Source organism: Mustela erminea, chromosome 4 (genome assembly GCF_009829155.1).
Source record: "Mustela erminea isolate mMusErm1 chromosome 4, mMusErm1.Pri, whole genome shotgun sequence".
In the NCBI taxonomy this organism is placed as follows: domain Eukaryota; kingdom Metazoa; phylum Chordata; class Mammalia; order Carnivora; family Mustelidae; genus Mustela; species Mustela erminea.
The window spans coordinates 2,376,246-2,399,069 of record NC_045617.1 but is presented as its reverse complement, the minus strand read 5'-3'; the positions used below and the strand labels follow the sequence as shown (position 1 = coordinate 2,399,069).

Sequence of the window (22,824 nt, the reverse complement as noted above, 5' to 3'; positions counted from 1 at the left end):
CAGGTGGGGGCAGTTGGAACGCCGGTGGGAGAAGCACCGCTGGTGTAGGGAGTAGTGTCAGGGGGTGGTGGGGGGGCTGGCCTCACGGGGTCCCTGCCACGGCCATCCAAGCTGCTGGGCCTGGAACTTCTGTCTTCAGCTGCAGGTGCTGGTCCGAGCACCGCCAACTTTCCCAGGCTTCTGTGAGAGGCTCGTGCTGGGTGCACGGGGCTCTGCTCCTTCTGGTCACCTTCCTGTCCCGGCTGCTCTGCAGCCGCCTCCTGGCAGCCTGATGTGGGCCTGGGACTCACTGTGTCCTCACCGCGGACTTTGAGGCCCTGTGTCCCCCTCCCCATGTGCACACTCACACGCCCGTGACCTCCCCGCCCGCACTCCCTCCCGGAGCCCCACACGGGCCCTCCCTGTCCTCCGCAGACACCTGGCTCCCTCCTTTGTGCTTCCTCCGGACGCTCCCAGCACTGCTCCTTCTGACCGCACTGCTCCTCTTCTCTGTCCTGTCACTGTCCCCAAGAGCACACAGTCCTCCCCCCGGTAGCCTAGACCATCAGTGTGTGAGGGCAGCCACCTGCTATGTTCCCGGCGTGTCGCTCGGGGACGGAGGACAGCATCGCTCCCTGGGGCCATCCCATGCAAGCCTCACCCCCGGGCTTTAGGAAGGAGGGCCGTGTGGCTGGAGCCCGGCAGGTCCCTGACTCAAGTAGGGCACTGGTACCCAGGAACGGGAGCCAGAAGTTCCGAGCCCTCCCCTGGGCAGGAGGGGTGTCCCCAAAGGCTGGGCTCCCTCTCCGGCTGCGCAGGTTACGATCATATACAGAGAGAAAGACCCAACTCCTGGGGGACAGATTCTATTTGCCTTAAAGGAGGCGGGACCGCAGTGGCCGCACTCAGGTGTGACGCGTCCTCCGGGAGCACGGCCCGGCCTCACATCCCGCAGCTCAGCACATCACCGTGAACGGCCCCGCAGCCCCAGGGGCCGGCAGCCTTTCAGGTGTGCGGGGACCAAGACAAAAGACACTACGGGGTCTTTTCTGCAAATCAGTGGGTTGGGTCAACCCGAGCCGCTTCCTGGAAGCCTCACAGACGGGACCTGGAAGCTGCCTGTCGTTCTTCAGGAGGTGTGGGACGCTGGCCTGGGGACTCCAGAGGGTCTCACAGGCTAAGGCATGGGATGAAGTCCAGGGCCGGGAACCGCACACGTCCCAGGGAGGACACCTTCTGCAGGGGTGCTGGGGGCCATATGGCTGTAGCCGAGCACCGGCTGGTGACCCTCAGAGGGGAGGCCCGCAGAAGATCCCGAGTCTGCCGGGTCCACCCCCCGTCTCGCCTTTGGGGTCCGGCAACAGACACAGAGGGTGGAGGCAAGGCCCCTCTCTCCTGCCGGACGGGGCGTGCACTGACGCGCAACCGCACCCCGGGAGCGGCTAGGGGGGCCCTGCCCTGGTAAGGAGCCTGGGGGGAAGGGGGTGTGTCGGAGCCGGGATCACGGCGTTCCCGAGCCCCAGGAACTTCCATTTCTTCTGCTCAAGCCAGTTGGACTGGACGTCGTGTCACGAGCGGAATCTAGCACTTAGGCAAATTGGGATTTCCTGCAAAGCCAGACAGATGCGTGGATCCCTGGGAACCTCGAGGACAAACACCCTTTGTCACAACTGTTTGCGGCTCGCAGACTGTGGAGCAAAGATCCAGAAAGGCGGAGGAAGGCCCGACTTCCTTTACCCACTGCGACTTAAGCCTGTCGCTAACCAAACTGAGGTCACAACTTCAGAAAACTGGGTCTGTAAAGACCCAGTAAGACACTAAAAATCTCTGTAGTGTTTTGCAACCTAAGCAGCCCTGATATTCACTGGAGGTGAGGCTGTCTCGGTGTTTTCTCTCCACTCGCAGCCATCGTGATGGGAGGCGGACCCCTGGGTCTCTCTACTCATTCCTAAAAAGCAGCGTCACCCGTCACATGAGCCATCACCATAAGACATACGTTTTATGTCTTATGGGTCAGGAGTCTATGATAAGCAGAGAAATGAAGCCCAGGTTGGCGGCTTTGCTGGTCTGAGAGGATCGGGAGTCTGGGGTGCCGCAAGGCCGTCCTCACTGTGCGAGCCAGAGTGAGACGTCAGACGGGGGCATTTCCAGAACGACTTTCCCGTTCTTTCCTACGACACCAGCTGCTTACATTCTACCTGACTTCTTCTCAATTTCTATGAGGTTTCACTGTTATCAATTTCCTTTAAACAGAATTTTCGTTGCTAAAATGAGAAGGGAATCAGTCAATGGGCAAATGGTTACTGAATTCTACTTTCCGAAGCACTCCCTCCTCTCTCCTTGACGAGCAACCAGTTTGTAAGAAACGGTACGTTTTGTATCAGCGTCTTTACGTAACCCTCCGTGTGGCTGCCTTTGGACACTTCTGTCCTATCAGTCTTCTAAGTGTCCCTCAAATGCGCCAGAAACCCTTCTCAAGCTTCAGTCTTTAAAACAATGTCATTGTATTTCTCCCTCCTCGTTTTTAGCAAGTCAAAACTTTATTGCTTATACTTCTTTTTTTTTTTTTAAGATTTTATTTATTTATTTGACAGACAGATCATAAGTAGGCAGAGAGGCGGGGCGGGGGTGGGGTAGCAGGCTCCCTGCTGAGCAGAGAGCCTGGCTCGGGGCTCGATCTCAGGACCCTGGGATCACGACCTGAACTGAAGGCAGAGGCTTTAACCCACTGAGCCACCCAGGCGCCCCTATTGCTTATACTTCTGATTACAGAGTAGCTGCAGATAATGCTGTTGGACGGGTTCATCTTGTCCTACGGACACAAAATGTCCTATACACACACACAAATCACCACCACCCTGTTCTTCCACAGCTAAGTTTCTAGCGTTACGGCGCGTTGTAAAAACAAAAGCACTTTGGTTCAGACGAGCTTAATAAAAAGTCACATCACGGTTTAGGAGCAGATCCAGAGGGAAAGAGATCAAACACTCTGGTGAGAGTTTCTCGCCGCGAGAAGCGCCTTCCACCTGCGACACAGTCGGGCTGGTCCCGGGACCCGTGGTGACGCGCGCTCGTGGGACATCATGGTGACGTTATCACTGTTATCACGCAGCGCGCTCGGTAAACGTCTTCAGTGTCGTGGGACGGGGAGAACCCACGAATGAGCTGCCTGGGGGCTCCGGGGTCAACAGCCGGAACCTTGGGGTCCGCTCCCTGAACGCACGTTCTTGCCAGACACTGTTAATCGACACCAGGGCGAGGACCCAATTCCGGACGGTGCCTTTGCTCGCGCCGTGAACTTCCTGTGCGGTGCTCTCTCGTGCTGATTCTCCTCGGCCCAGGCTCCCAGCCGGACGCAGTCCCCACCCCTCTCAGGGCCCCGCCCTCCTGGCTGCCCTCGTCGTCACCACCTGCCACACGCTCTCAGCCACGGCGACGGGACCTCACCTCAGTCCACACAACACGTGCACGGAACGTTCCAGAAACAATGGACACTGCTGTACAATACAGGCTGGATAAGTCCTTGGGGATGGCAAGGCCAGCGGGCAGGAGACAGCTGCCACTGGGAAGACGGTCTGTGACTCCCGTCCCCAGAGGTGGGGGCACAGCTGACATGCAGGGCCACAGGGGAAGCCGGGTCAGTCAGGGCCAGGGGGTACGGGGGACCTTTACTGAGGTTTCCATGGGGAGGAACAGGTGAGGTAGGGTCGGGAGGCTCAGGACAGGCTAGTTTGGAGGATTTCAGTGGGCTCGGGGGTGTCAGGTTGGCCAAAGTTATCTGGTACCTGCTCAGGGGTGCGGAGGGCAGGGGTCTCGCTGTCTGGTCCCTTCTCTAGGATGAGGAGAGTGGGGGGCTTGCTGTCAGGTCCCTGCTCTGGGGTGCAGAGGGCAGGGGTCTCGCTGTCTGGTCCCTTCTCTAGGATGAGGAGAGCGGGGGGCTTGCTGTCAGGTCCCTGCTCAGGGGTGCGGAGGGTGGGGGTCTCTGTCTGGTCCCTTCTCTAGGATGAGGAGGACGGGGGGTTCGTAACTCAGAGTGAGAGAGCCCCACGGAAGGGACCGGCTTGCAGGTGGAAGGCGCACTCCCGGTGAGCCATCTGCCGTGTCTAGGAACTGGCTCCCGCTGGGAGGGGCAGTCACTCGGGGGTCAGCCTCCCCAGATGTCAGAGTGTCAAGTACAGGAGGTAACGGATGGTTGACGCGGGTGGGTAGGGTCCTATCCCTGTTCTCTGAGGGCAGTGCTGACCCACGACACAGCTGCCCATCCCGGCATAAGAAGAGCCCCACTCTGCCATGCACTGTCTGCGTGACCTTGGGCATTTCGATGTCTGGGACCCTCCGTCTCCTCGTCTGGAAATGAGTACCAGACTCTATGATTTCTAAGACCCTCCCAGGGCCCAGTTCTGTGAGCCCCTTCTCATAACCTGCAGCACAGAAACTCTGTATCCCTGTCCCTGTCGAGGAACCCAAACTCAGCCATGACATCCGAACGCAACGCACAGACTCCCTCCCCAGAGTTCCAGAGCACCGTCCGAAGGTCCGACGTCCACGTGTCTGTCCACGTGGCTTCCAACATCCCTGGTGACGTCAGATCCCCAGACAGCTGTCGGCCTGGACTGCGGGGGGTCAACTTCTAATTCAAGTGCTTTTGTGTTTTGTGTATTGGTCTTACTCCCTGAGCCTACAATCCAGGGCATTACAAAAAACAGGGTTACAAACGCTGCACTCGGTATTGTTCCCTCGTTTCCCGTGCTGTCCTCTCTAGGAAGGTCTCTGGGCTCAGGGACACAAAGACATGCGTTAACCTGAATGCCTGGTTGGGGGTTTTGCTTGTTTTCGCTCAGGCTGTGTCTGTCCCACTGCTCAGGGAGCTGGCGGTCTCAGAAGGACACCCACGGCGCCCCATCCGTGAGCGTGCGGAGCGCCTGCCCTCCATTTGGGGCACACACCCAGCTTCAGACTCATTTTCTCTACCTTATTTCCGCCCCAACCCCACATCCATGTACTTGTTTTTTTAATCTCATTTTGATTAGAACTGTTCACCCTATTGATGTCTTTGGGGAAAGGAGGCACATCAGCGAGGACGGACTCCTAGAGCCTCCGGGTTCACGCCGCCGGCGCCAGCAGCCACGTGAGGACGCAGGGTTGATGGCGGCGGGTGGCGGGGTGGGCAAGGGGGCACAAGTCCGGGGTGAACTTGTGCGTGAAGATCCTTCCACACTTCGGCACGGAGGGCACACCCCTTATCTCCTTAATGCTTCAGGTACTTAACCCCCAAAGGGACGGAAACAGCTTAAAAAATCACTACAAATAGTATTTCAGGAGTGATTTTAAAAAGTGAAACCCAAGTTCATCTTCAAATTATATCTTCATGCATTCGGATCTACAAGTAACATTTTGGTTAGCCACAAAACAGCCTACAACAAGCATACAACCATTTAAAGATATTTACTAAAGCGAAACAAGAGAAATCAGAACATTTCTTGTCTAGCATAAAAATAGATATATATATAAATTTGGAAAATCACAGATTTTCTCAAAAAAGCATTGACTCACAAATCCCATACCGTGTCGGTGTGTCGGTGATTTCTGGAAGTATTTCATAGCCTCCTCCCCAAGGACTACAGCTCAAAGCAGTTTCTCCAGCAAATCCGACAGACAGACAGACAGACTAGTGGCTACTTGGCCTGGCTCGGACCGTACGTACAAAGACGCAAAGGCTCGCTGCCCGGGGTCCATGTGTGTGAGCGGACATACAGCGGGCGAGCGCGGGGGCCGAGCGCTGGGGACAGCGTGTCCGTGGGGCAGAGCCTCCGTCCGGGAAGCCGGGGGTGCTCCGCAGAGGGTGCTGGGGGCAGTCGCAGGGCCGAGGCGGGCACCAGACACCCCTGCCCATGGGGCGCTCGGAAATGGTTTAAATGGTTGACGAAAATGTGAAATGGTAAAAACGGCCAATTTTGAAAATGGCAGATTTTTCTGGGATGGGCATTTTACTCTGATGGAAATTTTTTTAAAAGGAAAGAGTGTAAGGGCCGCCTGCTGAATGGGAACATCTCGTAGAGCCTCTGCTTTCCACAACGGTTTCCATCAGCGCCGGCCTCGTCATCTCGTTCCCTGGGCTTCCAGCATCGCACACCTGTGCCCCGGGCCTGCCCTCCCTGAGTGTGCCACGGCGCGAGCGCAGGACGGCGCAGCCATCGGCGGGGACGGCCCTGGGGCAGGAGCGGGGGCAGTCGCTGACCTGCTCTCCGCACGCTCTGACCCCCGCCCTCCCTGCAGGAGACAGAGGACAGCAGGGACTTCCCAGCAGCAAACGGTCAGCCCTGCCTCGGGCCCCCCGTGCAAGCGCCCCGTCGCCCCCTTACCTTCCTGAGGAAGAGTTTGTGCAGCTTCCTGTGGGGCAACCTGATCATCCTTCACGCCCAGGAGCCCGGGGGCCGGTCCTGCGGGGTGTCTGGGCCATTGCTTGAGCTGCTGCCGCCGGTGTGGGCACCCCTGCAGCTCGGCCCGCCCTCCGCCCGGCGCCTCCTCCGGCAGCTCGACCCGCTCACTTCCCCGCGCCGCACGCCCTGCGGTGGGCTGTTCCCGCGGAGCCTGGCCGGCTCCCAAGTGAAGGGGGGAAGCGGGAGGGGAACTGCCTGGAGCCGGGCGTCTCTCCTGCTCTCAGGGGAGCTCACAGACTCGGCTGAGCCCTCACAGCTTTTCGCACAACATCCGGCTGAAGCCATCAAAGCAGGGGCTTCACAGGGAAGAAGTTGAATGTTCCAAAGTGTCGGCCGCACTGCAGGGGGCAGGCGGGGAGCCCCCTCCACGCAGGCCACCTCACAGCCCACCCCTGCACAGCACGGCCACACTACCCGGCAAGGGAGGGGCACATAAAAACGGCGACTTCTTGCTTCAGGTGGCCCTGGGTCCACTAACAGACACGGGTTCTGTGAGAGCATCGCGGACTCACTGTCCACCCTCCGGCTGACACCTGTGCCTCACGCCCGCACACGCTTTCCGTCTTCAGCGGAGCACTCTTGCCGGCTAACTGGGCCTGGGGCCTCTCTGGGCAACAGAAAAATCGGCTTTGCCTTCCTGGTGACAACGGAGTGCCCTGTTTCCTGCAAAACAACCAGCCTTTGCGTCCGTCACTAGCCCTGAGCCTTATCTCACCGTGCCACAAGTGTGTGAGGTTTCACACGAAACCTGGGAGCAAGGAGAGGTCTGGGTGGCACCTAGAGCCCTGGTGTTTTTAAAGCTTCTTGTGATGGGGCACCTGGGGGGCTCAGTGGGTTAAGCCTCTGCCTTCGGCTCAGGTCATGATCCCAGGGTCCTGGGATCGAGCCCCGCATTGGGCTCTCTGCTCGGCGGGGAGCCTGCTTCCTCCTCTCTCTCTCTGCCTGCTTGTGATCTCTGTCTGTCAAATTAATAAATAAAGTCTTTAAAAATAAATAAATAAAGCTTCTTGTGAGTGCATAATTTGCTTCTCCTCCTAAGATCTAAAGATGCAGCACAGAAAATCCACTGACAACCAGCTTTTGGCTGGCAGATAACAGAAGTCGTTGTTTTGGAGCAGGAGTAGAAATAAGTTGGTATAAAAATGTAGGGCGTGGAGAGAAGGGATCTGAGACAAAGAAGAAATTGGACATGAGAGGGACGGAAACTGCCCCGACCTGGGATGGCCCCACCCGTCACCTCCGCACACCGAAACGCTGCAGGAGATGTCGTTCCCCGCCAAACAGGACGAGCTGCACCACTGTCCACTCGCAAGAGGTTGTTGTCCCAGGAAACCTGTTCCAACCAGACACCTCCCCATTCAGTCCACTGTCGCTGGAGAATGTACGCGACACGTCCCTTTCCTGGAACCGCAGAACGGACTCGCACACGTCCATCCCTGCGTCCTGTCCGTGCACACACACACACACACACACACCCGTCAGACTCGCACACGTCCATCCCTGCGTCCTGTCCGTGCACACACACACACACACACACACACCCGTCAGACTCGCACACGTCCATCCCTGCATCCTGTCCGTGCACACACACACACACACACACACCCGTCAGACTCGCACACGTCCATCCCTGCGTCCTGTCCGTGCACACACACACACACACACACACTCCCGTCAGACTCGCACACGTCCATCCCTGCGTCCTGTCCGTGCACACACACACACACACACACACACCCGTCAGACTCACACACGTCCATCCCTGCGTCCTGTCCGTGCACACACACACACACACACACACCCGTCAGACTCGCACACGTCCATCCCTGCGTCCTGTCCGTGCACACACACACACACACACACTCCCGTCAGACTCGCACACGTCCATCCCTGCGTCCTGTCCGTACACACACACACACACACACACACACACCCGTCAGACTCGCACACGTCCATCCCTGTCCGTGTCCCGTCTGTGCACACGCGCACACACCAGTAGTAACGGAAGAGCTTCGGGAAGAGTCAGGACCAGGTCAGCCCTTCTGAGGCACATTCTGAAACAGAACTCTACTCTTCCCACCTCCCGCTGGACAGACTTTGTCAGGAACCTAGAAGTACGGGATTTTCAGAACACGTGCCTCCATCGCTTGTTTTACTCACATCTTTCCCCATGCTGGGGCCACCGAGGACGAGCACGTCCTAAGCGAACAATCATACCCCTGAGCTTACGCACTTTGAGAACAAAGCGTGCTTTGCTCACAGGCCGGATTGTGACCATGGAGAACAGTGCCCCCGCTTCAAAAAGAAAAAAAAAAAAAAAAATCTCTGTTCCATTTTGGTCCTCAGAGTTGGCACAAAATACTAACATCGGAAAATTACTAGAAAGGAATCTTCTTGTTCTCAGAAATTTCTTATCTCTTCTTCGGGCCCACACGGTCACTGCACGGGTCCGTCTGGGATTCTCAAACCTTGGAAGCTGGAAACACACTCTAGCTCCATGGCCTTCCCCTAGCAGAAAGTTCACACCACGCCGAGCCCCTCCAGTCTTCCAGAGCATCGAAGGACGACCACATAAAACACTTTCCTTAAAACCTGGGCTCCTGTGATCCTTCCTGGAGATTTTGATTGTTTTAATAATCCCTTGCTTCAGTGAAGGAATATTGTATGAAGGCTTGACTGAAACTTGGAATTTTTTACTGAATTTTTGTTGGCGGAGGGAGGGTTGTTGAGGTTCTAATACGATCACAACTGCGGGGATACACACGGGAAGTTCATTGTCTCTACCTGAAACAGACGTAACCCCTTGAAAATGAAACTTCTCTCACGTGGGGCGGTTCCCAGCTCAGGTGACTCCCGTGTCACCTGGGGGTGGCCCTTCGGAGAAGGACCGTGGGCTCGTCTGGGGTCATAGTTTCTTTGATTATTTTCCAGGCAGAATAAAATCAAAGGCTTCAACACCTGCTTCTAAGGGCGCAGCTCCCTGGTCTCCTATAGACGAAGAACTCCCGAGAGCTGTCCGGGAGTCGCCTCCGCAGCGTCCAGTCACGCTCGGAGGCGCCCCGGCTGCCATGAGGGTGAGGAGCTGGTTTCCAATGGAGACACCCAGCCTGCGGCCCTCCCCGGGAAACGGGCCGGCCCAGGCTAACGTGCACTGCAGAAAACTCGGGAAGAAGCTCGGCCAGAGAGGTCCTCTTCCTGCGCCCCATGTTTCGGCCGGGGCATTTGATAGAGCGCGCTCTCCAGCGAGTCTCCCTGCCTGCCTTCACCTGGCGGCCGCGTGCGTGAGCACAGAGGGGCAGGGAGGGAGGACCCGGGAGCAGAGGGTCTGGACAGTGCGGCCCTCAAGTCGTCAGGCTGGTTGTACCAGGACCTCAAGGGTCCCAACCGCGATTCAACTCACACTCCCGCCAGGATGAGGAAGTAGTTCTCGAAGACTCGGTGCTTTTGAAAACACATTAGCAAAACGGATCGGGTCTTTGGTCTGTAGCTAAACCGCAGCCGTGGTAAATCTAGGGGCGCTGGCGACCTTCCCTTCCTAATGGAATTTAATTACAGGTATGTGTGAGCCCGAGGACTGGACGTTGTCATGGCGACTGACAAGCAACTGCCTTTCATGCCGTGGTAGAGCTCCATGGCAATCCTGGCGTATTCATCTTCCAAATACTTTTTCAAAAGACATAATTTTGAGCACCAGCGATCCCTGTGTGTTGGCCAGTGCCTGCGGTTGTCCCCGTGGGCACCCGTCCTCACCGGCAGAAAGAAGACGCTTGCACAATTACACCCAAGAAACAAACCACCACAGAAGGCATCCGCTCACGTTTCCATTGGACACGATCGGGAGGACCCCGGGGCCTCAGTGGGGGGTCTTCCCCTGCAAAACCTAGTACCGGTGTCCCGTTTCTGGAGACCCCGTGGAATCAGACAGACCAGCCCAGGCCTGGCCCAAGGCAGCATGATATGTTTGCTGTGTCCTTCCTTTCCACGGGCCAGGGAAGAGGGCAGGCTGCAGTCGTCCGTTTGCACTCTCGCAGAGCAGCTGTGGTAGAACTGAAGCACCACACGAAGGAGAGAAGAGGAGGCTCTCCCGGGCGGCTGAGGCGGAAGAAGAGCCAGCCCGCGGCTCGCAGGTGCGTAGGTCAGGAGCGGGCTGTACTCTGCCCCCGTGGGCGCCATGGGCTTCCCTCAGCACAGGAGCTAAAAAATGCAGCGGACACCCTTTATCACGAACGGGCAGCTCTTAGTAATGGGAGGGAAAGTGTGTCTAGAAGGAATCTGGCGACCAACGGCAGCAAACATCTCTACCTTCACAGACGTGTGAGATGTTTTCGCACCACACGTTCTGTATCTGCAGGGGCACCAGGGTGTGTCCGAGCAGACAGGAAAGAAAAACAAAGTCCTTGAAAGATCCAACGGTTTTGCTCTAATTCCCTGCAGTCCAGAGGCCCAGCAGGTAACACAGCCTGGGTCAAGGTCATAGTCACCAAGTAGCCAAGTGGGGAAAGGAAAAGACCCTCGCCCAGCTCTAGGGGCCTCTGGTCCAGCCGCTCCCTAGCCCCGCTGCAAGGCCCTGCTGCCGGCCATCGACCCGGTCGTTCAGAGAGACGGCCTGTGCTGAGGAAGGAGAACACCCAAAGGAAGAATCAGGATATCGGACGAGCAGTGTCGCTTACTGAGACAGGAACGCGGACCACCCCTCCGGCGGAAACACCAGCCGAGGCCCTCGTGGGGCCAACACTGTAAGGACCATAACGTCTCCGGACGAAGAAGTAGTGTCTCCAAAGGTGTGCGAGAATCCAGGGCTGGGAGAAGCCCGGCGTGGTCGGGGCCGCTGTTCCGCAGGTGACCCCGCCCGGCCAGCTCGCTGGGCAGTGGCTCTCCCGTCCGCGACCACCTGCGGCCACGTGCGCCCACAGCGCCTCCGCGACCACCTGCGGCCGCGTGCGTCCACAGCACCTCCCTGGCCGCTCCCAGCTCTGACACGTTCCATAGCCGTGGGGTCGAGGGGCTGGTTCCCCGACGCACCCACGGCTCAGGGGCGGCGCCGGCACATTGATGCGGAGGTTTAAATAAGCTGCACCGTCATAAAGAAATAACGGCTTCATTTCCCCTTTAGTAGATCATAAAAGGTAGCCATAATGTCCGGTAGCTCTTTATTTTTTTTCCCCCAGGACCACGGTTTAGAGATCTCAGCCCAAACCTGAGCCTGGGCTGTAAGAGGCCGAGCCGGCATCCATAGAACAACGTGAAATGCGTCCCAGGCGTCCGAAAGGCAGGAGGCCGAGCCTCCCCTCCAGCTGCATGACAGAGCAACGCCCTTCTGGCCTCCTGACCTGCCCTTCCTCCTGGGAAACGCAGGAAGAGTAAAGGAAAAGTCGCCCGCAAAGTTGCCAGGGAGGGTGGCGGGTGCTCGGTGAGGAGCCGTCCTCCTGCGGACACCGTCCCCCCACATCTGCCACAGGGACGTTCCTGCTTCTCGAGGTTCACCCAAGGCCAATATCTTGGTGGCTATGATGACAACAGGAGGAGGTCACGAGGTGGATCACACATTCAAACAAAAGCTGCCGCTGGGGTGCTTGGGATACGGGTTACGACAGCAAGCCCTTTCGGGCTGCATTCGTAACTCGCAGTGACTTGTCAGTTAACTGAATTGAATGAATGCCTTTGTGCTATTCGTCACTAAATATCATGAAACGTCACCTTCAATTGGTGACATCGCCGAAGATCCTAGAGTTTTCCATGTCACTGAATCCAAGACATCGATAATCTATCACCACCCAACAATTCTAGTCATTTTAATACTTTTAGGATGACTTGAGCCCTAGCTCATTATTTTTTTCAAATATAATTATTTTACAAGTAGTAGAGAATTCTTTGAAAATTACAGAAAAGTCTCACCAAAAAAAATCACCTGTGATCCTAGAACTTAAGAAAGACTTGTGACTTTTTTGGTGTTTTGTTTTGTTTTCCTCTCAGTCTTGTCTGGTTTTGGTTGGGAACTAGACTCTAGCTAAATACGCTAAACTTTGGGGTTCAACATTTTCCCCCGAAGTTAATGTTTGTTTTTTCTCCAACTATCCTGAAGGGAAAGTTCAAAGTGTGACGTCGATCCAAGGGCGTTCCTAGCAGAGAACCGGCCCCTAAATGCCTCGCTGGGTTTCTGCTGAAGGTGGAGGGTCGCCCGGTGACTGAATGCGGGAAAGCGGCCGTGTGTTCCTCTCTCCTGATGACCCGCGGGGGATGGAACACTCACAGAGGTCGCAGACGTGTTCCTTCTTGTCTCGGCTTGCTCTGCCACCACCGCTGTTCTGGACCCTTCCCTGGGCGCCCGCGTGGACCGTGGAGACGTGTGACCAGCCGCATGGGGGTCTGGGTCTGATGCGCCTTCCCTACCACCCGCCCCAGGGCCCCTCCGCGCCCTGTCTTCCGCCCTCCGAGGAGGACTGCGAGGTGACACGGGGTCCCCCGCGCGTCTCTGGGGTAGGCGTGGAGGAGGACGCCTTCACCCCGAGCCCAGCCAGCAGGGAGGCTCGGCTGCCTGGTGGGCCCCCACCCCGAGGGCAGAGAGAGCACCAGAGTCCCGCGCCTACGCCCCATGCCGCACCATCCGGGCGCATCCGTCCAACCTGTCACACCAGCTGATAGGGATCCCCAACGAGAGCGGAACGGGTTTTCCCTTGAACAGGTTACAAACCAGACTGCAAAGAGGTCCCGAGAGGAGAAGGGCCGTTCCCTCCCACCACGACATGCCTTATTTCGAGTGTCTCTACCTTTGCACGAGGCTGCAAAGCAAACGGAGGTTCAGACGCCTGTCCGGCCACTTAGCCAAAGTGACGAGAACCGCCTCGAGATGTTACAGACCGTAAGTCCATCACCAACCCTCAGTGCCACGAACACAGCCTTTATGTCTACTAAGGAAGCTCCAACTGGCACAACACAGTGGTACAGAGAACCTTTCCTCCACCAGGTCCTTAGCGTTAAGCTGCTTATAAAAATCTACTGGACGCAGACAGCAGTACCGTAAGTATGCTAAAAGCACAACAGAACAATTCCGTGGTCAGCTTGTTCCCGAGGATGCCCGCGGTCAGATGCGAGACTGACCATTCATAGACGGGCTTCCTTTGCTCCGGGACACGGGATCCTGGAACGGGCCAGGACTCTCTGTCGTCCCTGGGACTTGCATCCCCATGGAGTTGCTGCTGGGAAGCCCACTGCTTCTGTGCACTGCCCCCGACCTGCTCACGCAACAGGGCAGCCCAGCCCCTCAACAAGGCCGGGGAAGCAGGACCCCAGAAAGCTGCCGGATGCTGAATGGGGGTTCGGTGTGTATCGGTGTGTGTTTAGTGTGAACCGGAACGAAGTCTGATGCTCTCAGAGACGTTAAACCAACCTGACCGGCACCCAGGTTTCAAATGACCTGTCTGGCCCCCGGAAGGCCCAGGCCCCTCGTTCCGTTCCCACCATGCCCGCTGTGAACAGGCAGCCTGACAGGCAAAGATGCCACGGCTTTGTGGAGCGCACGGCGTCTTACAGAGTGGCGCCGTGGGAGCCAGGAGAAGCAAAACAGCCATAAAACCACTTCACCCAACCTCTTACTTGTGACGTTACTGCTCAAACCACATGCTGCTCGAAACACTGCAGGAAACCTACCTTCATCTAAAATGACCCATTTGAGGCCCAATTCCCAGAAAAACTTCTGATGAGGACCTGACCTCTGCGCGCGGCCAGAGAACTCCCGCCACTCCGGGCAGACCCAGCTCGGGGCCAGCCCCCACCCCATGGCCACCTCGTTCGGAGGCCTCTCTCGCCAGGAAACTCCGGCTGATTTTGAAGGCGGGATAGAGTCGGAGGAATAACGCTCATGGAATCCCATGTATGATGTCCCAGTGGGTCACAGACTCAGAACAGAACGTGCCGTCGTCAGGGGAGCAGGAGACCATCCTGACTTCACGCGCAAGGCAGACCCCTGCTGCACAGAGACGTTACTGCACGAGCCCAGACGAGTCTCTACGTCACCCAGAACGTCAGATAATTAAACTTCACTGTGTGGGACCCCCCACCCCCCACCCCAAGGACACGTCCCCGCCGGGTCTGCTGGACTGAGCAGTGACTGAACCCGAGAAGCTGAAAGAACACATCACACGCGACTTTCTCCTAAAACTGGAGCTCAGAGTCTCGCGGACAGACGAGCGAGCGCGGCAGCTCTTACCTCCACGGGCGCCGCTGGCTTGGTCTCAGGCAAGGCCGAGTCCTGCTTGCCCTGTCGAAGCAGAAAGGAAAGAGAAAGTGCTGTAAGTCGTAGGACGGCACCGGCGAGCCGCTGTGCGGTGAGGACGGGGAGACACTCACCAAGCCGGGGAGCTTTTTGCTTCTAAACATTAACCTCCACATGGCGCTAAAGAAGTAGAAGAGTCGCTCGATCTTCCAGGAAGCACGAAGCAAACAGCAGAAGAAAGGAACTTGCAAACTTTTGTGCAACTTTACAATTCAGCCAAAGGAAGTGATGATGTCCCCATCACCAACCTCAAAACTCAACCCAAAACAACAACAACAAAAAACCCCAAAGAGTCACTGGTTTCTCGTCCAGACACATATTTAATTAGCAGGGGCTATCACTAACGGAACGAGACAGACGTCTTAAGGTGACCTGCCGGCTCTCGGTTCCCTGGGAGGTGATCATTCTGGCTACGGGACCGCGAGGGCTTGGGGTCTGAGCGCACACGAGTGCTCGGCTAGCGACAGCCCAGCCGGGTTCCGTCGTGGGGCGCAAGCCAGAAACCCACTGCCAGCATCCCTGCCTCACCCCACACCGCGCTCGGGCTAGAGGAGTCTGAGCAGCCCGCAGAGCTTACTTAGCAAAGTGCTTTAGGAATGTGGAAACAGAAAGCCAGGCTGGTTGTTTCTGCAGCCCCAAACCACAGGTCTCAGTTTCCCTTTTCTGTTTTCTCCCCTCCTGCTCTCTGGCTCATCTCTGCTGCAAAATAAGGGGAGGAAGGAAACCAGATGCTAAACGAATCTCCTGCCCCTCACGAGAGATCACAGCTCATGACCACTGGGGCACCCGCACCCCTCACAGACCACAGAGAGGCCCGAGGCATCCGCCGCAGGAGAATTCTGCATTGCTGGCCGTGAATTTTCTCAGCTTCAACCTACACTGTCACTGCCTTCCCACACACCTGGCAGCCCACCTGCCACAGCCTCGGTTTCCCCACAGCCCTGCCTCTCCGTGGTCGGCGCATGCTAGAAACATCTGAAGCTTTTTTCCTTTTTTAAAAAAGATGTTATTTATTTATTTACGTTAGAGACAAGAATGAGAATGGGAGAGAGAGTGGGGCGGGCAGAGGGAGTCTCTAGCAGATCCAAGCCCGGTGCAGAGCCCCACACGGGGCTCAACCCCACGACCCTGAGATCACAACCATGAGTCAGTCGCTTGACCGAGTGCCCCCAGGCTCCCTAAAACACCTGCATCTCAGCACAGTCCCGGACGACCTCCTTCAGCCGTGCGGGGACCGAATCCTGCTGCGTCAGAGCCGACCGTGCTTCCGGGTGCTGCAAACGTGGGGTCAAGGTCGAGAGTCCTCACTCTCCCGTCCCTTCGTCCCTGCTTCCTGTCCCCGAGCTGGACGGGGAGTGTTCAATAGCACACACACGGCACCGGACTGGCCCTGGACCGGCAGAGGGCACAGGCGGCAGACACCGTGGGCCTCCTCCCCGCGGCCTGTCCCCGTTCACGGAGAAGGCGCCTTCCCTTCCACGGGGAGTCAGTCCCGTGAAGCCCAGGACAGCCTGAGCCTGCCGGGATCACCCGTCGCCCAGGCAGGGCCATGACTCGGGCCTGGTCGCTGTCCGGGCACAGTGTCTGCTCTGAGACGGCACAAGCCTGGCGACAGGTGAGGCCTGCCCAGGGCTCCAGGAGAGCCACAGCCCGGGCTGTCCCAGCGGCTTCGCAGTCACTCTGGTCTGGAGTCTGTGCTTGTCGTGCCCGGGGAAACGCACCTGCCTGGGCACGGAGGGACAGTCCGTGTTAGGGCCTCGCATGCAAACCTGCCAGAAGCACTGTCTTTTCCAACCTCAGGGGCCAATAAATTGCCCATCGTACTTATGCCACTTGGTGGTTTCTGTAACTTGAAAAAGAGCGTGAGGTCTAATGCGGTATCAGGGCCGTGTTGGCGAGTCCCCAGAGGGCCACAGAAACGTGCATTCACCCACTGTCCGACCCAAGCCCGTGACCGACCCACCGACTGCTCACCTTCTACGGGGGAGCCGAAGCACACACGGTGCCCCCAGCCCAGGCTGGCTTGAAGCCCCCAGGCTGTGAGTACTGACTGTTCAACTTGAGATGCCGAATTTGCATGTTCTTAGTCACAGTCATGGAGTCTCCTTCCCCTCATTTTCTGGGTCCCCTACCTCACCAACAGGAGTCAGCGAAGGAAATGGGGAGATCACGGCAAACAGAAGGAAATGCTGGTCTACTGACCACCCGGCAGGGCCCCCCCCCCAGTGAAATGCTGGTCTACTGACCACCCGGCAGGGCCCCCCCCCAGCCGCAGACCCCTTCATGTCCCTTCTTCCCAACTCTTCTCCGTTCCCTCAACTCCACTGTCCGCCGCCAGGCTCAGCTCCTGAGCCACACGTTGGGGGCAGAGAGCAGGGGGTCTTTCAACTCCAAAAGGGCTGATCCCCACCCTTCCTACCCCATTTCAATCCAGGATGAGCGGAGAGGACGTCCCTGCAGGTCCCACCTTCGTCCCTCGGAGCACCTGGGATTACAGCAGGTAGGGAAGGACACAGAAGGCAGGTGGAGGGGACAGAGGGGCGAGCCGGGAGACGCCAGCTCGGGCTTCCATCGCTGGAGGACTCGCCGTCCTCTGTCCTCCTGTGACACCCCGTGACCGTGTTCTTGTCAAAACACACCTGGTGCAAGTTCAATAGCATCACGGTCGGCTCCCCAGGGAAAAACTAGAGGGACGAGGGGACGAGGCAGCTCACACACAGACGGGAGTCCAGGTGTGTTCCGCGAAGAGCAAACTCCTCAGACTTGTTAAAAGAAGCGGACGGGGCAAATACGCTGATGCTTTGTTAACTTGAAAGAAAATATCAGAAATATCTAGACAAAGTGTCAATAACCATTCTGGAAAAAAGATGACTTGAATATTTTGGAAAGCTCTAGAAAGCAATCACATGCCACAGAACAAGTGAGAGGTTCCCACTGTAGTGCTCACGGCGCTGGGAATTCCTAGTCTGGATGGCCAAGCGTCTTGTGACTCGGTGGGTCTGTAGACACTGACCTTCCAGGGAGGAGAGTGGACAGCCCAACTCTATAATGCACAGGGGTCTGGCTTGCTCCCAGAGTCCCTGTTCACTAGACAACGGAGTGCCCTGCAGACTCTGCACCGTCCTCCAAAGCCCCGCTTGGCCAGGCGCGCAGGCGATAGAGTGAATACTACCCTTCCCTCGGTGAAACCGGCACCTGGGACGCTGAGAAAGCTCAGCACTGGTTTTCCTGCAATGTTGCTGTGGCTTTAAGTTACTGCCCGAGCCCAGGGCTGACCGTGTGGTCGTGGGGCAGGCTGGGGCGCCCCGGCACAGACAGACAGCGGGTGCCGTGGCAGCGAGGGCAGGGCTCAGGCTCCAGGCTGTCTCCCGCCACCAGTCGTGGGGCAGATGACTTAGCCGTTAGCTGTGGCCTCGGTTTCCCTGTTTGCACAGCTGGGGCAGCACCTGGCCTCTGGGGAAGTTGGGAGAAAGGGCAACAGGCTTTGGACGCAGGGCATGCAGCAGCCCGTCCGTGTCGGCCACCTTGCAGGAAGGCGCTCCCCAAATCCGAGTGGCTCAGAGACATCTCGCCCCTCGAATGCTGGCATCTGTGTTTCGGGTCTGGGATCACTTGGAAGTTGACGCCAGGGGTGCCGGACGAGACCTAACTGCTGTGTTTCTGGCTGGGGCCTGGCGAGGGGCCGCACCGCCACGGACGAGCAGCAGATGGCGCCGGAGAGCCGTCCGCCGCCGAGCGCGTCCCGGGAAGGTGAGCCTGGCTGGGGCTGAACCCCGGTTCCCGTAGGTAACGGGGCCGTAAATCAGTGCTGATTCTGTTGTTCCAGAATGTTCTAAAGTTCCCAAATGTCTAATCAAAGACGTCGGGTTTATGCACCCTTTTCTCTGCGGTATTGATTCTTAAATATCTGTGATGGGGCGTGGCTCCGGCACACACGCCCCCCAACCCCCACACAGGCCCACCCCCCACTGTTTGAGTGTGTGTGTCCGTGGCCTGCGGTCCCCCCGCCGTGCTCCCGAGGCTCGGCGCTCCTCCTCCCCAGGTGCACTGGGACGGCTGCTTGAATCCCCCCGCCTGGGCTCCGCAGCCAGAGAGGACGGCGTTGACCCGCGTGACCTCACGGATGTGCTCCCCTGAGGGACCGAGCACGAAGGTCCCACAGAGCCCGAGCGGTCAGGGCTGTTCTCCAGGACCCCACGTCCCTTCCTGTGCCGGGGGCCTACAGCCCCAGAGACCCTGGGCTGTGTCTGGGTGGCTCTTCCCCCGAGGGTTGTGGAGGCGACATGACCGCACCAACGGGGAGGTCCACCCCGGCCAGCCACCGCGGTCCTGGGCCAGCCAGAGTCTTTCTAGATGAGCCGAGCCGAGAGGCCGTGTGCCGGGCCCCAGCTGGAGAAGGTTCCGGATTGCCGCTCCGTGCTCCTTCCCCTCCCGGGGCGCAGGGGTCAGCGCGGTGGTAGAACAGACGGGGCCGCGCGGAGCACGTGCACTTCCGGCAAACGGCAGGGACATCAGTGACGGGGATGTCACCACGCACACTTAGAGACGACGGGGAAACGTCCCTTGATGAGCAGCCCGTGTGGCAGGAGGGACGGGGAACCCGCAGGGACTGAAGGACACGGGCCGCGGGCTGGACCCCCACCAACCGCGGCCTCGCAGTTTCTGTCTCTGAAGTCTGACAGAGCACAGAGGGCTTGGGCGACCGGCTTCCCTCCCGCGGCGTCGTGTTCCCGAGGCTCGTCCGGCGGGAGCACACGGGTCCCTCGTTCCTTTCACGGGGGCACGGCCCTCGGCTCCTCGCTCAGCCTGGCGCCGGCCGGCTGTTCCCGCCACCACCTGCGAGCCGCGCTGCCACAGCCTGCGCCGGCGTCCGGGACGCGCCCAGGCGGGCCTGGGTCTCGTGGTGCGGTTGCGAGTTCCTGTAACAGGGCTTGGGAACGGCCGGATTCTTCCAGAGCCGGGGAGCCACTTTACAGACCCACCGGCAGCACCTGGAGCTCCTCACTCAGAACTTGTTACTGGGCATTTTCTTTTCTCCTCCGCCTTCTTCTGGTCATTTTAGTCGGGTGAAATGGTGCCTCACTGTGGGTCTGGCCTGCATGTCCCTAAGGGTCAGCGACGCAGAGCATCATTCCTCGCGCTTTTGGTCACTTGTGTGGGTTCCTTGGAGGAATGTCTGTCCACGTCCTCTGCCCTTTTCCAATCGGGCTGCTTGTCATTTTGCTGTCGGTGGCGGGTTTTCACACTCGCGCAGGTACGGGAAAGGAGAGCCGGCCCCGTGAGCGAGGGGCTGGTGCGGAGCCGGCCGTGGGAAGCCGGGACACTCGGCCGGCCTGGGGAGGGGGCAGCTGGACAGCAGTCCGCTGGGCGGTGAGAGTCAGGAAATCCACCTCCCGTGGTCCGGGCTCTGGTAAAATATATTTTTTAAGTCATCCCGATCGTTGAACATGCCGGCCCCGTGCCCCCATGAGTCCGGTGGATTTAAAGTCACAGGAGGGTCACGCTGAGTTCCACACGGACGTTGCCTCCACACCGGGAATCCCCCTGAGCCGCCGCAGACCCACCAGGGCGCCCCATGGACGGACACGGTCCGCAGCCAGGCTGCCAGGGATCCGTACCCAAGGGGCGAGGCTCCAAAGTGACCTTCAGTCCCGAATCTCAGACCCCGAGATGTGGCCTGAGGAGAAGCCAGCAGAGCCAGAGAAGGGCCCCGCCGCACCACGGACTTCCTACAGCGGCAGGCGGCACGGAACAGAACATAAAATAATAGTTTCAAGCTCAGAAGAGACGTGGCAGAAGTAAATGTAATGTAGACAACACGGTGGTCAGAGACTGTTTAATCCTCCGCGAAATCCGAGCGCACCGCTGACAACTTACTCCTGCGAATGAGAGAGGGTGACGGTCAGCGAACGTGGCAGTAATATGCAGAAGTGAGCGGAGCTTTTGCCCACCGGCAGGAAACCATCTGAAGAGACGGCGTTCAAAGTTACAAAAAGGAGGAGAGGGAGAAAGACAAGAAAAGAGAAAAAAGAGAAGCTGTGAAGTTTAAAGAGTGTCTCGAATGAGAGTGTGTAAGCAGCTCATGGAAAATATGAAAAACTTCATTGACAGAAATAAAAGAAAACCAAAGCAAGTAAGAAGAAATACCCCATTCCGGAATGGAAATCGTAACTGGAGGAGGGGGAGGGGAAGGATGAGGAGGGAGGAGCCGAAGTCGTCCCTTTTCCCAAATGCATCTGTACATTTTATGCAAAGACCATCATCAACCCAAGCAGGAATCTTTTTTCCTGGGAGTCAAGTCAACGAGTGAGGGCTGAGAAGCAGCCAACACCGTTTGGAAGACAGACAAGCCGGAGACACGCGCGACCGGACGGGTGTCAGCCCCACGGCAGTGCCGGAGGGATCGCATCCCTGCGAGGAGCCCCACAGAGCCCAGAGGCCATCCCCGCACGCGAGAGCTCAGAGAAGGACAGACCGGACGCTGAGGGACGGACGAGGGGTTCGGCCAAGTGACGGACCAGCCTCCTACTGCGGACAAAAATAGATGCCAGACCAAGATGGGAAAAAGCTGAACTACAGAACTATTAGAAGGACATTCAGGAGATTGTATTTTTACTTGAACTGTTAAAGGATTTTTCGAACAAGTCAAAAACCCACACATTATCTTTTTAAAAATCAATAGATGGGACTACATGTAAATAAGAAATACTTTGCATGACAAAAGACACCACAAGATCGAAACAGGCCCCAGACCGAAGGACATACTCATAACCCGTGCGTCATGAAGAGTCGGCACTGGAGACACATCAGTGTCGGCGCATCAAGCAGAGAGAGGCGCAGAGGGGCTTTCATCCTCCTCAGATTAGCAGATTCTTCGCTCCTAAACAGAGCGGACGTGGGGCATCTGGGCAGCGCCGTCCGTCTCTTGATCTCGGCTCCGGTCGTGATCCCCGGGCCCCGAGATCGAGCCCCGCGTCAGGCACGGAGTCTGCCAAGATTCTCTTTCCCTCTCGGTCTGCGCCAGTGCCCGAAAATAAATACAAATAAGCCTTTAAAAAAATAGCCGAAGGGTTCCGAACTGCGTCTCAGTGGGAGTGGTGAGCGTCCAGAACAAGGACGTCTGGTGACTCGCCGAAGGGAGAGTCAATGGGTCCGGCCGTTTGGAGACCGATTCGTCCGCCCCAAGTCAGTCCCGGAAGCACACGCACCTTACGGCCACCGATGTCACTTTTAAGTATCCACACAGAGAAGCAAACTCTAGAGCACGTTCACGGGAAGGCACAGGTCCTCCGCGGAGCACGGCTTACAGGGACAGAAACCGACATCCCCGGACTCGGTCCTCGGGGGGACGGAGAGGAAACGCGACGCAGGACTTGGACTGAGTGACCAGAACCGCGTGACGAGCACGAGTAAAGCTCAGAAACAGCATCAAGAGCTTTTGGAAAATAAGTTTCAAGAGGGAATACGGACTCTGATCCCACCCACGTGGACAGTGAGAACACACCCGCCGTTTACAGGTACGGACTGACACGGGCTGAACTGTGTCCCTCAAAATTCCCATGTTGAAGCCGGAACGTCCACGACCTCAAAGAGTGACCCTCCCAGAGAAGGGTCTTCACGGAGGCGATTGGGTTAAAGCGGGTGACGCATGACATGGGCCCCGATCCGACGGGACCGGTGTCCTTGTAAGGAAAGGAGCTTAGGATACAGGAGCACACACAGACCACGTGTGGAGCAGGTGCTGCCGTCGGCAAGCCAAGCAGAGAAGACGGCGGTGAGCCTGCGCACCCCCAGGCCGCAGACGTCCAGCCTCCGGAACTGTGGTGCTTGTCACCGCGGCGCCAGCCGACAAGCACAGCCACCGAGGCCACGTGCCTTTGTGGGCCAGCCTGGAAGAGCCAAGGAACGAGCTCCGAAGTCTGCTGAGCCTTCAGACCATGGCAGCCATTGACCTTGAGATCTGAGCCGAGGCCAGACATGGAAGACGCTCCTGGGGTTGTTTCAGGGGGCACCTGCCATGCCACTGACGGTCTTCATCTACACCCGTGGGGCACGGGTGCCCAGCTCAGAGACCCGGGCTACACAGAGCCCCTTTGACATGGCTTTGCAAATCAGCCGGGGTGGGTCACGCTG

General features: G+C 57.8%; 1 protein-coding gene across 3 annotated transcripts in view; it reads right to left on the bottom strand.

The window, feature by feature from the left end:
- RPS6KA2 (ribosomal protein S6 kinase A2) overlaps positions 1 to 22,824 on the bottom strand; it is a 303,443-nt gene that overhangs the window by 242,496 nt on the left and 38,123 nt on the right. Inside the window, exons 1-2 of one of the 3 annotated variants that reach the window (XM_032338510.1) lie at positions 14,766 to 14,851; positions 14,626 to 14,676 (exon numbers count right to left, since the gene is read on the bottom strand). In XM_032338510.1, the coding sequence (XP_032194401.1) occupies positions 14,626 to 14,676; positions 14,766 to 14,807 (93 nt within the window). In that variant the 5' untranslated portion in view covers positions 14,808 to 14,851. Of the gene's footprint in view, positions 1 to 6,341; positions 6,516 to 14,625; positions 14,677 to 14,765; positions 14,852 to 22,824 lie in introns of those variants that run through there. The other 2 variants (XM_032338508.1, XM_032338513.1) reach the window with 2 other exon arrangements.